The 17689-nt window shown below is 46.0% G+C and overlaps 1 protein-coding gene across 2 annotated transcripts; it reads left to right on the top strand.

Annotated features, from left to right (window-relative positions):
• The first annotated feature begins 196 nt into the window (after positions 1-196).
• On the top strand, positions 197-13742 carry decr2 (2,4-dienoyl-CoA reductase 2). Of its 2 annotated transcripts, XR_004415342.1 has the most exons (9): positions 197-623; positions 2229-2297; positions 2910-2961; positions 5392-5527; positions 6828-6952; positions 9338-9431; positions 10553-10657; positions 12718-12995; positions 13177-13742. XR_004415342.1 is itself a non-coding variant. In XM_033040694.1 (8 exons), exons 1-8 carry the CDS (start codon positions 535-537, stop codon positions 12933-12935), a joined length of 888 nt encoding a protein of 295 aa, XP_032896585.1. In that variant the 5' UTR covers positions 197-534; the 3' UTR covers positions 12936-13742. The 2 variants fall into 2 exon arrangements, 1 of the variants encoding a protein (XP_032896585.1); XM_033040694.1 differs by having other exon boundaries at positions 12718-13742.
• The last annotated feature ends 3947 nt before the right edge of the window (positions 13743-17689 follow it).

Genomic DNA, 17689 nt, shown 5'->3' on the forward strand with positions numbered 1-17689 from the left:
TTCTAAGCGTCCCAAACTGAAATGTTGCCTGTGTATTCCCTCCACAGGCGCTGCTGATGAAGTTCCTCGATCAAACAATGTCTCAGATTCCTTCATCTGCAGTCTCTTGTGTTTTGAGATTTCTCCTGATATCAGGAATATTCTCCCGGACACTTTGTGAAGGCAGTGAGTTTCCCAGTCGGACGATCCAGTTGCGCCCAGGGATTCCGGGAAACGTAGTTCAACGGCGTCCCGCGGCTTGCTGCGCAGGCTCAGTGCTAGGTTTCTGTCCCGTTCTAAGTGCAGATTGTTGTCTCCGCGCCGGTTTGTGAGGAGTTCCCGCCCAGGGTCTGGCGCTGGGGAGGAGGGTTTAATCCCGGTCTGTAACCCGGGGCGTGCAGCAGCGTCAGGGGGTCGGTGTCCAGGGTGGTGGTGGGTCAGTGAGGGGACAGCGCCCCCGGGCTTGTGAGGGACTGTCCCAGGGACAGGGTCAATCGTAGCCGTCGCGCCGGCAGATCCTGCACACAGCACTCTGCCCACTACCAAGCAGTGGTCATGTCTGCCGCCGGCAGCGTCCCTCAAGATGTGGACTCTGATGACTGCCTACTGAACTACTACTACATTTTTAGCCCTGATATCCTAAAGTAAGTAGTGTTATTTTAAGTATAAAGTAAGAGGCATTATTCTGTAGACAGCACATAGACAGCATCAAACAAGCCATTGACTCGTTCTTAACGATAAAAACACAGGAACTAGGAGGAGCCCATCTGGTAACTCGAGCATTCCCCATGGCTGATTTGCCCCATTTCTTTAGAAACATAGAAAATAGGTGCAGGAATAGGCCATTCGGCCCTTCGAGCCTGCACCGCCATTCAATATGATCATGGCTGATCATCCAACTCCGTATCCTGTACCTGCCTTCTCTCCATACCCCTGATCCCTTTAGTCACAAGGGCCACATCTAACTCCCTCTTAAATATAGCCAATGAACTGGCCTCAACTACCTTCTGTGGCAGAGAGTTCCAGAGATTCACCAATCTCTGTGTGAAAAATGTTTTTCTTATCTCGGTCCTAAAGGATTTCCCCTTTATCCTTAAACTGACCCCTTGTCCTGGACTTCCCCAACATCGAGAACAATCTTCCTGCATCTAGCCTGTCCAACCCCTTAAGAATTTTGTAAGTTTCTATAAGATCCCCCCTCAATCTTCTAAATTCTAGCGAGTACAAGCCGAGTCTAGCCAGTCTTTCTTCATATGAAAGTCCTGACATCCCAGGAATCAGTCTGGTGAACCTTCTCTGTACTCCCTCCATGGCAAGAATGTCTTTCCTCAGATTTGGAGACCAAAACTGTACACAATACTCCAGGTGTGGTCTCACCAATACCCTGTACAACTGCAGTAGAACCTCCCTGCTCCTATACTCAAATCCTTTTGCTATGAATGCTAACATACTATTCGCTTTCTTCACTGCCTGCTGCACCTGCATGCCTACTTTCAGTGGCGGCAGCCCCATATCCCTCCATTCTCTGATCTTTAAAATAAGTATATTCTTTCTCTAAACACCATGGGTGATCCAGCCTCAATAGCGCACTGGGGTAGAAATTCATAGAGATTCACCACCCTCCGTGAAAAATAATTCCTACACACAGTAACGCACCTGGTAGAGCTGCTGCCTCACAGCGCCAGAGACCCGGTTTGATTCTGACCTCGGGTGCTGTTCAAGTGGAGTTTGCACATTTTCCCTGTGACCACATGGGTTTCCACCGGGTGCTCCGGTTTCCTCCCATAACTCAGACATGCGCGTTTGAAGGTTAATTACCCACTTTAAACGCTCCTAGTGTGGATGAGAAAGTGGGATAACGTAGAACAATTGTGAATGGGTAATTGATGGTTTGTGCGGGCTTGACGGGCCGAAGGGCTTGATTCCATGCTAAATCTCTAAACGAAACCAAACCTCTGTTTTTAAATAATTGCCCCCTAATGTTGTAGCTTTATCCCCTCATTTGAGATTCTCCCACTATTGGAAACACCTGACATCTTGCCCCCTTTGGACCGTGTATGTTTCAATGGTGCTTTTATTGTCACATGTGCGAAATGCAAACGCACAGTGTAATTATTTTCTTAGTCTTGTAGAGTGTTCCCTTACCTAAGCACATCTCCGATGAGCAAATTGTACAGAAATAGTCGAGTGACTATTTATGGCATTGTCTTTATTTGAATAAAATAATCACTGCTGTCTCTCGTGAACAGGAACAAAGTTGCCTTCATCACAGGAGGAGGATCGGGCATCGGATTCCGAATCGCAGAGATCCTGATGAGGTATCGTGTGGATATTGCAAAACGAATGGGTGACACATGTATTTCAGTAAAGTTTTGTGATAATAATGCTGTTAGTGCATGAAGTGATGGGTGTTGCCGACAGCGAGGCATAGGATGTACAAATCTCCAGTCTCGAGGAATTTGTTATGAAGTTAATTTATTCTCCCTCCCAGCTCTCCTGTATGAGAGTTGTAAAAATGATGACCAAATTGCATTTGTGCATTCTGAATATTTGATTGATTGATACTTTATTATTACATGTGACATGTCACAGTTAAATTCTTTGTTTTGTATACCGTGCACAAGGTAAGCAAGGAGCCACCACGTATAGGGCACTGACAGAATTGCAAATGATTAATTATGGTCCCCAATGGTTCCTCTTTGTTCTCAGCGGCCCACCAATGCCAGGTCCCTTTATGCCCTCGGCGCCCCCCCCCCCCCCCCCCCACCCCCAACGCTGGGTTCTCCCTTGTTCTCAGCGGCATATCCTCACTCTTTCACCCCGCAGGAGGTGGGTATTTTTAGCCCCCAGATGTTAACAGGAAAAATTGGACATTAACTCTTGACCATTATAGTCTGTAAGAATTTTTCTAAAGCCGACTTGTCTTGCAGACATGGATGTCAGACTGTAATTGCCAGCAGGAGCTTGGAGCGAGTGCAGGCAGTGAGTAGACATGGCTTTACCGATACAGGAACATAAACAGAAGCAGCAATGGACCAGTCAGCCCCCTGAGACTGCTTCACCATTCAATAAAATAACGGCTGGCCTTTGACCTCCTGCTCTTACCCAATATCTAACCCTACCTTTTGCTCTAACTCCATATATATTTTATATGGGATTAGTACAAGTGGTAAAAGACCACCCATTATTTTATTCAAAATCTATCAATCTCTATATATATACTCAGCGATACAACCTCCTCTGTACCCCTGGGTAGAGAATTCCGAAAGGTCACTATCTAAGGTGAAGAAATTTTTTCACACTCAGTAATGTCAGCTTCTATTTTGAGACTAACCCCTAGTTCTTAACCCTCGCCAGGGGAGGTATCATCCCTTGATCTATCCTGTCAAACCCCTTCAGAATTTTGTCTGTTTCCGACAAATCACTTCTCATTTTCTAAACTTGAAAGTATAGGCACTCTCTGCTCTGTCTCTCCTCATATGACAAAGACATTATCATAAAAATTAACCTAGAAAACCTTTGTTGCACTCCCTTGATCACAAGTGGTAGAGAGACCAGAGCTGTACACAATATTCCAGCTGCCACCTTACCAGAGCACTAAATAAATGCAGTAAAGCGTTTTTACTGTGGTATTCAAATTATCTCAGAATTAGAACCAACTTTCAATTTCCCTTTCCATTTGCTTGCTGTACCAACAGAAGTCTGCTTTCTCTACCTAGTTGTGATCAAGGGAGTAAAATAAAACTTTACGATTAATTTTGAGTGGTTTGTATACGAGGACAGCTGAACGAAACATCTTTCAATGACCTACTATAACAAAAATACTCTGCTTTTCTATTTCCCACCAAAGGGATTTCCCGCCCACCCCCTAGCTGCCAGGTCCTCCCTCTCATGTCACCTGTCTATTTTGCCTCCTGAAGCTTCTCCTCACCACGCACTTTGAACCCCAACTTTATTTCATTTGCAAACTGCATGATTACGAAGGGCAGGACTGTAATAGTCTTGATGCATGGTTTTGACCCAACATGTCGACAATTCCTCCCTCCCCACCCCCCTCCCACAGATGTTGCCTGATCCGCTGAGTTCCTCCAGCAGATTGTTTGTAGTTCCAGTTTCCAGTATCTTCACTCTTTTGTGCTTCCTTGCTTTACTGAGCTTTCACAACTGTCTGCTTGGCAAAGGATGATTGGATTTGAGTTTATATTGGCTTGAGTTGTATTACCTGCCCCTGGGAGAAATGTTAGCTGCTGAAAAAAATAATCCATAAGGTAACATCTCGTGCTAACACTTGGAACATAGCTCCTCAATTCATCTACCCAAGTTGTGGGCTTTGCCTGCTAATTATTTACTGCTAAATTACTGCTCCAACTACTCCTTTCATCTCTCCGAGGGTTTGGATCTGTTATTCTCACAGTTTTTTACTTGAGCATGATTCTGCTAATAAGGTTAAGCTGCTGTGACCTTAATCCCCAAAACAAAATATCGGCAGTCACTCTTGCTGTCCAGGAGAAATTGACTAGGAAAGACTTGCACAGCGGCTCAGTGGGTAGAGTCGCTGCCTCACAGCATCACACACTCGGGTTCGATCCTGGCCTTGGGTGCAGAGTTTGCACATTCTCCCTGTGACTGCAAGGGTTTCCTCCGGGTGCTCCGGTTTCCTCCCACATCCCAAAGACATGTGGGTTTGTAGGTTAATTGGCCCTCTGTAAATTGCCTCTAGTGTGTAGGGAGTGGATGAGAAAGTGGGATAACATAGAACTAGTGTGAACGGGTGATGGATGGTCGGCGTGGACTCAGTGGGCCATAGTGCCTGTTTCCATGCTGTATCTCGAAACTAAACCAAAACTATGAATAAGTTTTATTTGTTGTCCCCCAGCAAGTGCTCTTTCAGTCAGTGAGAAATGAAATAGTTTCAGGTCTCACTGACATGAGCAGTGAACCTGCCAAGGCAGCATATCCTAAATCCATCCACATAACCAACAAATGAAAGGCCTGTATAGAGTGGATGTGGAAAGGATGTTTCCAGTAAAAAGAGAGTCTAGGACCAGAGGGCACAGCCTCAGAATAAAAGTATGTACCTTTACAATGGAGACGAGGAGGAATTTCTTTAGCCAGAGGGTGGTGAATCTGTGGAATTCATTGCCACAGACAACGGTGGAAGCCAAGTGATTGCGTATTTTTAAAGCGGAGATTGACAGGTACTTGATTGGTAAGGGTGTCAAAGGTTACCGGGAGATGGCAGGAGAATGTGGTTGAGGGGGAAAAATAGCCGTGATCAAATGGTGGAGCAGACTCGAGGGCTGAATGGCCTAATTCTGCTCCTATGTCATAGTTTTGTGAAATGGGAGCAGCAGATGTGATGGTTCTGTGTGTTGTGTTCAGTAATGTCAGCATCCTTTCCTTCTGACCCAGTCTGCTGCAAAGCTTCGTGCAGCCACTGGGCAGCGCTGTCTCCCAGCGTCAGCGGACGTCAGGAGGCCGGAGACCATCGTTGCTGCCGTGGACGCAGCGCTGCAGGAGTTTGGCAAAGTCGACATCCTCATCAACAGTAAGTTCCGGCCTGTTCTTGCTGCCAGGAGGGGGTACCTGAGACATTCAGACGAGGAACTGCAGACGCTGGAATCTGGCGTAGATCACAAAGTGATGGAGTAATTCAGACGGTCTGAAGAAGGGTCCCGATCTGAAACATCACCTGTCCATATTCTCCAGAGATGCTGCCTGACCCGCTGAGTTACTCCTGTACTTTGGGATTGGACAGGCTGGATGCAGGAAAAATGTTCCTGATGTTGGGGAGTCCAGAACCAGGGGTCACAGTTTAAAAATAAGGGGTAGGCCATTTAGGACTGAGATGAGGGAAATCCTTTTCACCCAGAGAGTTATGAATCTGGAATTCTCTGCACAGAAGGCAGTGGAGGCCAATTCACTGGATGTAATCAAGAGAGAGTTAGCTATAGCTCCTAGGACTAATGGAATCAAGGGATATGGGGGGAAAAACAGGTCCAGGGTATAGATTCAGGATGATCAGCCATGATCATATTGAAAGGTGATGCTGGCTCGAAGGGCCAAATGGCCTACTCCTGCACCTACTTTCTTTGTCTTCTTCCCTGAGACATTTGTTCGCTTGACCTGGCGGGTCACAGAAATCTCACTTCTTGACCGACACAGCACCGTGTCGCTATTGACAAGCAGCCAGCGGTACATACGGCCCTGACTCTCCCTGTGACTGTGCAGTGCCGTCTTCAGCCATGGTTACGGCGTCTTGTCATTCCAGGTGGGGAGCAGGGTTCCTGGCTCGAGTTGAAGCCTTTCTTTGGAGGTCTCCTGGTCCCTCTGCTTGTAAATTGGTAATCAATTGAGTCCCACAGACCAGGAAGGACCCAAAAGTGTAAATTGAAAACATCTCACGTAATCTCGTAGTGCTTTGGCCTTTTGGTTGAAGACCAAATAACTTAGACTTCTAAAAGGTACTAAATTACTAATTCAAAGATAGACACAAAATGCTGCAGTAACTCAGTGAGACATCAACATCACTGGAGAGAAGGAATGGTTGACATTTTGGGTCGAGACCTGTCTTCAAACAGTCTCTACCCGAAATGCCACCCATTCCTTCTCTCCAGAGATGCTGCCTGTCGCGCTGAGTTACTCCAGCATTTTGTGTCTACCTTCGGTTTAAACTAGCATCTGCAGTTTCTTCCTACACATCCTATAAATTACTAACGCCCTGGATCTCTGCTTTTCAGCAATCAAATGACTTATTTTCTATGCAGTAACGTAGAAAGATCATTCTGTGGCAATATCACTACAGCTGTCAATCACTCCATTATTTGATTCCTCCTTTCTTGCCCCAGGTGCTGCAGGGAACTTCCTCTGTCCGGCCAGTGGACTATCATTCAATGCTTTCAAAACCGTCCTGGAGATCGACACCATGGGAACCTTCAACACCAGCAAAATCTTGTACCAGAAGTGGTTGAAGGTGAGGCTTGTTTGCACAGCTGGAAGGAATGGACGCTTCTTGCTTCTGTCATTGGGTACTCTGTCTGATTGTCTGACAGAGGGTGGGGCAGCGGTAGAGCTGCTGCCTTACAGCGCCAGAGACCCGGGCTCGATCCTGACTATGGGTGCTGTCTTGAAGGAGTTTGTACGTTCTCCCTGTAGCCGCTTGAGTTTTCTCCGGGCGCTCCGGTTTCCTCCCACACTGTAAAGACATACAGGTTTCTAGGGTAATTGGCTACTGTAAAAATTGTAAATTGTCCCTAGTGTATAGGATAGTGCTGGTGTACAGGGTGATCTCGGTGGGCCGAAGGGCTTGTTTCCACGCTGTATCTCAAGACTAAAGACTTAAATAACGAGTTTAACTGTTCTGGTTGATTTCTCAGCCCCTCAATGACAAGGACCTTTACCACAGAATTAATTGTCATCTCCCACCTCTTTCAGGGGGTGAGGGCTAGTGACCAGGTTTTATCACTACAGATGGGGCACTGGGATCCAGGCTCAAATTGAAGCCCTTGAGAAGAAGGGTCCCGACCTGAAATGTCACCTCTTTGTTCCTGCACAGATGCTGCCTGACCTGCTGAGTTACTCAAGCGCCTGGTGTTTTGCTTAAGATTCCAGCATCTGCAGTCTCTGTGAAGCCAGTCTTTGAAAGTTCTGCTGATAGCTCATCACACACTAGGAGTGCCCCTTTGTGATCCTTGGGGTGGAGGTGCAGTTGACCATGTAACCCCTAGCCTTATGATGGGTGATATCCTGGGCTTTAATTAGATAAATAAACTAACATTTTCCCCAAATAATCCAGTACATAATTCTGCGGGGGGTCGATGGTGCAGGTGGTGGCAGTGTCCTATGGTGGCGGTGTCAAAAAAGGTATGGCAAGCGGGAGGAGCATTTGAAGGCGAATGGGGTTGAGGGAAAAATAGATCAGCCATGGTTGATTGGCAGAGCAGATTCAATGGGCCGAATGGCCTGAGTCTGCTTTCATATCATGGTTCAGAGGGGATCTATGGGGAATTTCTTTTCACAGGGAGTTGTTCGAACCTTTCAGGCTGCCCATGGAGGTGGTAGAGAGGGATTCTCACCACATTTAGGAAGCACCAGACTTGGTGTGGACTGGACGTTTAACTCTAAACTAAGCTCCATCCCTGGGTGACCGCCGGGGAGATGGCAGCCCTGCCGGCAGTCTGTTTGTCTTTTCACTCATTTTGTTATTTTTTAGTTTGTTAAAAGTTTTTGTTTTAATGCTCTTCGGTTTGTTTTATGTGGGGGGAGGGGGAGGGGATCGGAGTAAACTTTTTTTCAAGTTCCTCCCTTGCCGAAGATGTGATTAGTTTTCGGATCACATTCTCCGGGCTCTGCGGCCTACCATCGCTGGAGCTGGAAGCCTCCTCGGACTGTCGTGAACCCCACCGTGGGGCGCGGACTTAACATCGGAGCTGATCCCTTGCCTGGGATTGCTCCCACCGCGGAAACAACACCAAGGGCTCGCAGTCTCGGGTGAGACTAGTCGGGAGCTCCAACATCGCGGAAGGTTCGACCAGCATCGACGCGAGGTTCGATCGGCAGGCATGGGGGAGCTGACATCCCCCCCCGATGCGGGAGCTTGATCGCCTTGACGCGGTGGGCCCGAACGCCGCCGGCTACGGGAGTCAAGATCGTCCCGTCAACGGGGGCTCGAGGCCCACGACCGAGGAAGAACTAAGGGAAGGACTTGAACTTTATTTCGCCTTCCATCACAGCGAGGAATGTGTAGGAGTCACTGTGGTGGATGTTCATGTTAAAATGTGTTTTTGAGTGATCTGTTACTTTTAATTGTATGACTGACCTGGCCAATGAAATTCCTCATACGTTGCAAAACATTATTGGCGAATAAAGTGTGATTCTGATTCTGTCCAGGCAGGGAGGGCATTTGTCCAAATGCGGGTGAATGCGATGAATGCAGAAAAATGCAACATTCAGAATAGACATAATGGACTAAGGGGCCTGTACCTGCGCTGTACGGCACTATGAGGCAGTTTAGTTTACTTCTGGCTGGGAGTTGTGAGTGAGCTATGCTTTGCCGTAAACCAGTTCTTGCAACAGGGCTACAACAACAGAACACAAAATTGCAAACACTCTTCCTGACCCACTGAGTTCCTGCAGCACTTTGTGTTTTACTCAAGATTCCAGCATCTGCAGTTCATTGTGCCTCCAACTCAAATTACTATCAGGCTGCAATGTAGGAAACGGGACCAATAATCTGATCAAATTTAGCTGCACCGTATGTGATGTTTGTTAAAATGTGTGAGTGAAAGTCCAATGGAAGTTGCTGCCAAAGTTTGTGGAATGTTGTGTCTGATGTTCCTAACCCTGAGTGTTACCCCAGGACCACGGCGGCGTTATTGTGAACATCACGGCTACACTGAGCTACAGGGGGCAGATCCTACAGGTCCACGCTGGCTCTGCCAAGGCTGCTATAGGTAGGTGGCTCCTGCAGTTACCAAACAGTGCCAATCTGAACCTCTGTCATTGTTGTCAGAAATATTATCATCAGCAGGGATCAGCGCAGCACTGGGAAGCGATGCTCCAGTGAAGTTGTGGCACTTGTCTGAACATCTGATCTACAGCCACAAACTGGAATATCCAGTTTATCCTCACAGCTGAGGACAGCAGCAGCTCAACTATGCCTCTCCCGCCGGGTTAACCTACAGCCCTGCCTGGACTTAAGGGAAATATGGCCCAGGCTTACAGCCAGTGTGGGGAAGCAGCGCTAGCTCCACGGCTCCGGACTGGTATTCCGTCAGTCCAGGCAGGGCTGTAGGTTAACCCGGCGAGACAGGCAGAGTTGAGCTGCATTTAGCGCTGAATTGAGCTGTAATTACCATTCACAAGGCTCACGGCAGAAGCCTTCGAAGCCTCGCGTGTGTGTGTGAGTGTGCGCATACGCGCGTGGCCGCCAAGAAATTGTGTCCCCCCTGCCCCTGGTCCCCTCCATATTTTGATAGCGATTTCCGCAACTGGATTTGCTGCCTTACAGCACCAGAGACCCGGGTTCGATCTTGACGATACAAAGTTTATACATTCTCCCTGTGACTGCATGGGTTTTCTCCGGGTGAAGACGTACAGATTTGTAGGTTAATTGGCTGCTATAAATTGTGCCTAGTGTGTAGGATAGTGCTAGTGTATGGGTTAATTGCTGGTAAGCACGGACTCGGTGGGCCAAAGGGCCTGTTTCCACACTGCATCACTAAAGTTTTTCCCAGGTCTCCCCTCAGCCTCTGATGTCTCAGAGAAATTTTCCAGTTTTGGTGATCATTATGATAGTGTTTATGAAGGAATCTTCTTCTTGAGAGACAGAGAGGGAGTTGAGAATTTTTGTTGTTGTCATACGTACTGAAGCGGAACAATGAAATTCCTTCTTGCAGCAGCACAATAGTTTTGTGAACACAGATTCAATCCTGGACATTCAATCATTAGCAGCACATGGTAACTGGTTGGAAGAGACAACCTGCACAATTTACCTCTGGAACTGCGAGCTATACTCAATGAGTTGCTGCTTCACAATGAGCCCATGACTGATCACATCTCACTCCCTTCACAGATGCAATGACAAAGCACCTAGCGGTGGAATGGGGACCTGACAACATCCGCGTAAACAGTCTGGCACCCGGCCCTGTTTCTGGCACTGAAGGTTTTCGAAAATTGGGTAAGAGATGGTGTGCCTGCTAAGCATAGTGTTCAGGTAACAAAGGCCATGGGTGGGCTCCTCACCCCGAGACTGTTCACCTACACTGGCTCTTGTTTCAGCAGGCCTCAATTTTAAAGTGTTCACGCTTGTTTTTCACTCTCTCCGTGGTCTCCACCTTGTCCACGATCTCCTTGTGTTATCCTTCACACCATCATACTTCTCTAATTGTGGTAATTGAGTATCTACAATGTTCCACCCAACCCCCCCATTACCATATTCTGCAACGGTATGAACAATGAATTCTCCAATTTTAGGTAAATGCAAAACCCAGCCCCTCTCCCTTCTTCCTTCCTAACCTCCACCCCCCACCCCGCGCCCCACCTGGACTCGCACCTATTTCTCCCCTCCATGTCCCCTTCCACCTCTAGCTTCACAATTCTTTTTAGTTTAGTTTTGTTTATTGTCATGTGTACCGAGGTACAGTGAAAAGCTTTTTGTTGCTTGCAGCAGAGAGACTATACTTGATTACAATCGAGTCTGAAAAACGGCCTCGATTCGAAACATCACCCATTCCTTCTCCCCAGAGATGCTGCCTGTCCCGCTGACTTACTCCAGCATTTTGTGTTTATCTTCGATTTAAACCAGCATCTGCAGTTCTTTCCTACACATTACAATCTAGCCGTCCATAGTGTACAGATACAGGATAAAGGGAATAATAGTGCAAGATAAAATTCAGTGAAGTCCGATTAAAGATAGTCCGAGGCTCTCCAAAGAAGTCGCTGGGGTAGCTCAGGACTGCTCTCTAGTTGGTGAGAGGATGGTTCAGTTGCCTGATGACAGCTGGGAAGAAACTGTCCCTGAACCTGGAGGCATACATACTTCCGAACCTCTTACCTGATGGGAGAGGGGGGAAAGACGGAGTGACCGGGGTCACTTGCAACTCCTCAATCCTTTTGCCACACACCTTCTGTCTTTTCATCTCTGGCCAATGTCCACCATCTGCCTGTCAAAAAAACTCACCTGTATCAACCTATTACCTGCCAGGCTTTGTCCAGCCACTCCTCTCTTTCAGCTTTCTTCCCCTCACCCCACGCAATCAGTTTAAAGAAGGGTCCTGACCCAAAATACCACCTATCCATGTTCTGCAGGGATGCTGCCTGATCCACTGAGTTACTCCAGCTTTCTTTACCTTATCTGGGTGTCTGGAAAATTGGGAGTCTTCATCATTGATCCTGTTACCAACTGGACCTTAAAACCATCCTAGATTTTGTCGCATATATTCACTCCATTCTTTGTATGTAGCAAAACCTAGACACTTTCCAGGTAAATGATTATTTCTGTGTAGTGAAGAAAGCGAATGGTATGTTAGCATTCATAGCAAAAGGATTTGAGTATAGGAGCAGGGAGGTTCTACTGCAGTTGTACAGGGTCTTGGTGAGACCACACCTGGAGTATTGCGTACAGTTTTGGTCTCCTAATATGAGGAAGGACATTCTTGCCATAGAGGGAGTACAGAGAAGGTTCACCAGACTGATTCCTGGGATGTCAGGACTTTCATATGAAGAAAGACTGGATAGACTCGGCTTGTACTCGCTAGAATTTAGAAGATTGAGGGGGGATCTTATAGAAACTTACAAAATTCTTAAGGGGTTGGACAGGCTAGATGCAGGAAAGACTGTTCCCGATCTTGGGGAAGTCCAGGACAAGGGGTCACAGTTTAAGGATAAAGGGGAAATCCTTTAGGACCGAGATGAGAAAAACATTTTTCACACAGAGAGTGGTGAATCTCTGGAACTCTCTGCCACAGAATGTAGTTGAGGCCAGTTCATTGGCTATATTTAAGAGGGAGTTAGATGTGGCCCTTGTGGCTAAAGGGATCAGGGGGTATGGAGAGAAGGCAGGTACAGGATACTGAGTTGGATGATCAGCCATGATCATATTGAATGGCGGTGCAGGCTCGTAGGGCCGAATGGCCTACTCCTGCACCTATTTTCTATGTTTTCTATGTTTCTAAATGATTATTGTGGAGCATAAGGGATTTTGCAATTCCTAAACCTTGTTCCTTCTCTCCTTGCCAGGTGGTTTGGCAAGGGCTGCAGCAGATCACTATAAACTGATTCCGCTGCAGAGAGTGGGGACAAAGACGGAAATAGCCCACGGCGTGCTGTACCTTGTGAGCCCGGCTGCATCGTACGTGACTGGCACATCGCTCGTGATCGACGGTGGGCATTGGCTTAGCGGAGCCAACAACATGTCGGTCATGCTGGGGCTCCTGCAAACGTCAGCCAAGCTGTGAACCCAAAGGTGAAACACCAATGTGTTTCCATGTTCTGATACCATCTCAAATGCATCACAGTGCTAAGCAAGGCACGTGCACACACCCACTCACCGAGAGCAGTCGATGTAGCCCAGTCCACCATATAAACCAGGCGGGCCCCCGATCCCCCATCGACCATCTATGCTTCCTGCTACCTCGGGAAAGCAGCCGACGTAATTAAGGATCACTTGCACCCGAGTCATTCCCTCTTGTTCCCTCTCCCGTCGGGCAGAAGATATAAAGCCCTTGAAAGCATGTACCACCAGATTCAAGAACCGCTTCTTCCCCTACTAATCAGAACTTTCGTAAGCTATGGGTGTCATCCTGATCTCCCAATCTACCTTATTACAGCCCTTGCACTTTTTTGTAATTTCACTTTCTCTGTAGCCATGACACTATTATGCACTCTTCTCTGTTTATCGCAAACTACCTGTTGTACTTGTGTATGGTTTGATTGTACTCATGTGTGGTATGATTTTCCTGGATAGTACACAGAAAGCTTTTCACTGTATCTGATAACACCTGACAATAATAAACCAATAGTAATATCAATGCCACCCTGATGCAGAGCTGTCACCCTTTGCTCTCGAGCAACCGGTTACTGGTCCTGAAGCCTCGTGCCATTTGTTCTACCTTCGGAAATGTTTCACCAGGTATCAGCTGATCATCAGCCGGTAAACAATTGGGAGTCCCTGCAACAACCTCGTGTGTCAGCATGTTGGAGCATCCTGTGCCAATCAGTGCTAACTCTGGCCAACCGTCTATAAAACAATTCTCCAACTGCAATTAGTTTCTTTTTGTTAATTTGTTCATTATTGAAAGCATTGTTTGCTGCTTTCCAGTTGATGAGAAAGTCGGATGCAGAAAACAACCAGTCACAGACACGAGAACAAGGAACTGCAGATGCTGGTTTACAAAAGCAGACACGGAGTGCTGGAGTAGCTCAGTGTGTCAGGCAGCATCTCAGGAGAACATGGATAGGTAATGTTTTGGGGCGAGACCCTTCTTCAGACTGATTCACATATACTGCATGTGAGTGACCTGCCCTCAGTGCTTGACTGGGTCATAACCCACTACTACTCTCCATCATTCCTACAGTGGGGTTACCAGCTTGTCCGGGGTTCCCATTAGACTCCAAATGGTATGAGTTTTGAGTCCTAGGAGTATTTCTCATTGACATTCCAGTGCAATGCTTGAGGAATCATGTTCCGTGGTGTGTCATTTGGATGCAATGTTAGTTGCGGCATATACTGATTTGGTGATACATTCAATTCCCATGGTGATAGTTAAAGACAAGCTGGGAGTTCAGCTCCATGAATAACAGTTCACCTGGCTAGTCGTTTGCTTTGTTTGGATAATGCCTTTGAAGTGTTGATGTTTTTCTCTTTGGGCGCTATACAAATTTATGTTGTTTGTGAGCCCATGCGTTTACCTCATCAGCTGTGGCTACATAGGTCATTGTCTTGCCTCCGAATCGGAAGGTTCAAGTCCCATCCAACCCTATAAACACAAACCACTCGAGTATAATAAATGCAAAGCACTCTCTCCGTTGCCTGCTCCAACACGAGATGTTAAACCAACCTGTCTTGTCACCCGGGTGGATGTAATTTATGACATTATTTTGAAGAGGAACAGGCAAGTTGTTGTTTTGGCAAATACAGTGCATTCAGAAAGTATTCAGCCCCCTTCACTTTTCCCACATTTTGTTACATTACAGCCTTATTCTCAAATAGATTCAATTATTTTTTTTATCATCAATCTACACACAATACCTCATAATATAAAAGCGAAAACAGGTGTTTAGAAATTTTTGCAAAGTGATTAAAAAGAAATAACTGAAATATCACATTTACATAAGTATTCAGACCCTTTGCTATGACACTCAAAATTGAGCTTAGGTTCATCCTGTTTCCATTGATTATCCTTGAGATGTTTCTACAACTTGATTGGAATCCACAAGTGGTAAATTAAATTGATTGTACATGATTTGGAAAGGCACACACCTGTCTATATTAGGTCCCGCAGTTGACAGTGCATGTCAGAGCAAAAACTAAGCCATGAAGACGAAGGAATTGTCCGTAGACCTCCGATACAGGATTGTGTCAAGACACAGATCTGGGGAAGGGTATAAAACAATTTCTGCAGCATTGCAGGTCCCAAAGAGCACAGTGGCCTCCGTCATTCTTAAATGGAAGAACTTTGAAACCACCAGGACTCTGCATAGAATTGGCCGCCCGGCCAAACTGAGCAATCAGGGGAGAAGGGCCTTGGTCAGGAAGGTGACCAAGAACCCGATGGTCACTCTTGACAGAGCTCCAGGCATGAGAAACAAGATTCTCTGGTCTGATGAAACCAAGATTGAACTCTTTGGCCTGAATGCCAAGCGTCACATCTGGAGGAAACCAGTCACCGCTCATCACCTAGCCAATACCATACCTACGTTGAAGCATGGTGGTGGCAGCATCATGCTGTGGGGATGATTTTCAGCGGCAGGAACTGGGAGACTAGTCAGGATCAAGGGAAAGATGAACGGAGCAAAGTACAGAGAGATCCTTGATGAAAACCTGCTCCAGAGCGTTTAGGACCTCAGACTGGGGCAGAGATTCACCTTCCAACAGAACAAAGACCCTAAGCACACAGCCAAGACAATGCAGGAATGGCTTCGTGACAAGTCTGTGAATGTCCTTGAGTGGCCCAACCAGAGCCCGGACTTGAACCTGATCTAATATCTCTGGAGGGACCTGCAAATAGCTGTGCATCGACGCTCGCCATCCAACCTCACAGAGCTTGAGAGGATCTGCAGAGAAGAAAGGGAGACATTACCCAAATGTGCCAAACTTGTAGCGTCATACCCTAAAAGACTTGAGGCTCTAATCGCTGCCAAAGGTGCCTCAACAAAGTACTGAGTAAAGGATTTGAATACTTATGTAAATGTGATATTTCAGTATTTATTTTTAATTTGCAAAAATTTCTCAACACCTATTTTCGCTTTTTTTATTATGGGGTATTGTATATAGATTGATGATTTAAAAAAAAAAGAATTTAATCCATTTTAGAATAAGGCTGTAGCGTAACAAAATGTGGAAAAAGTGAAAGGATCTGAATACTTTCTGAATGCACTGTATCCTTCAGTATTACTGCCAGTTCATTTCTGGATTGTATTTACTGACTGCCATATTACAATGACTGCAATTCAAGCACTAGTTAGTTGTACAATAGAAGATCATGAAATCACAGTTGTAAGAGGTGTATTGAGCAATAGTGGTGATGTGCAACACGAACCATCGAGTCCCACTTCCTTGCTCTTGTCCCAGAGCCCTGCAAATTATTTCATTTAAGAACCTTATGCGTGTGCTCTGACTAAATGTGAATTTGAGTGCATTACTGCCCCTGGTACTCCACACCCCTACCGCCCACTGATTGCAAAACATTCCTCATGAATTGATAATGTGCCAATTATTGGAAGGAATGGATAGGTGAGATTTTGGGTTGAGCTATTGCAATGGGTCCTGACCTGAAATGTTATCTGTCCATTCCCTCCACAGATGCTGCTGAGTTACTCAAGAAAACTGTAAGATTTTAGCATCTGCAGTTCCTTGTGTCACCCTCATCTTGGTACTCTGTTTCCTGGTTCTATAATCCCTCCACACCTTTGCTCTCCTCCTTCCGTATTCTTCCATCGGTAGAGAGATTAAATCGACTCTCAGCTCTCCATCTGTGGTCACATCAATGTCATGTACAGCTGCAATAAATCCTTACTCATGTACTCCAACCCTGTGCAATGAAGATTAATGCAGTCTTTGTCCTAATTATTAGCTCTACCTGTGTGTTAACTTTCTACATTTCATTTCACAACATAAGAAGATCCCACAGTACATCAACTAATTTCTGAGCTTTTCAAAATATTGTATACCTCTTCTTACCAAAGTGAATAACCACACATTTTCCAACATTATGCTCTTTTTGAGAACTTGTTCCTCACTCGTTTAATGTGTCCATGCCACATTCCGGACTTTTGATCCCTCACAGTTCACTCTCCTTTCTTGCTTTGTATGGCATCAAATTAGGACTTGCACCAGATATCAGAAACCCTATCAGAGGTATTCCCTTTGACTTATCCATTTCCTCCTTCCTTGCGTAATCTTTCTCTGCAACTGGAAACTAACTAATTTTCTCACTTTCCTGAAAAGGGGTCTTCGCCCTGAAGTGGAGAAACTAGAAACTGCAGTTGCTGGAAATTTTAATAAAAAAATAAAGCGCTGCAGGAACTCAGCAGGTCAGGTAGCATCTGCGGAGGGAATGAGTTTCTCCTGCAGTTTTTTTCTCACTCTTTGACCTGAAATAACTCTGTTCCTATTTCCACAGAAGCTGCCTGACATTCTGAGAGTTTACAATATTGTCTACTTCAGATTTCTTGCGTCTGCAGTTTTTCTTCATGCTGCATTGATCTTTGTAGAACTGCACTGTAGTGACAGTCTACCAATCTGCAAAAGACTTGATTATTCCTAAATTATTTCCTTAGTCATTCCGTGTAAATCTACAACCCCATGCAATTGTATGTGCAAACGTCTATGTGGTTCCTCATCAAATGACTTTTAAAAACACATGCAAACTACAGTGCCCTCCATAATGTTTGGGACAAAGACCCATCATTTATTTATTTGCCTCTGTACTCCACAATTTGAGATTTGTAATAGTAAAAAATCACATGTGGTTAAAGTGCACATCGTCAG

The sequence above is a fragment of the Amblyraja radiata genome, chromosome 22 (assembly GCF_010909765.2).
Source record: "Amblyraja radiata isolate CabotCenter1 chromosome 22, sAmbRad1.1.pri, whole genome shotgun sequence".
In the NCBI taxonomy this organism is placed as follows: Eukaryota; Metazoa; Chordata; class Chondrichthyes; order Rajiformes; family Rajidae; genus Amblyraja; species Amblyraja radiata.

Bases quoted from the DNA above. Each gene is read 5' to 3' on its own strand.
- decr2 (XM_033040694.1), top strand. From the start codon at position 535: ATGTCTGCCGCCGGCAGCGTCCCTCAAGATGTGGACTCTGATGACTGC. The intron at 624-2,228 runs GTAAGTAGTGTT...TCTCGTGAACAG, and splicing joins TTTAGCCCTGATATCCTAAA to GAACAAAGTTGCCTTCATCA. The intron at 2,298-2,909 runs GTATCGTGTGGA...CTTGTCTTGCAG, and splicing joins ATCGCAGAGATCCTGATGAG to ACATGGATGTCAGACTGTAA.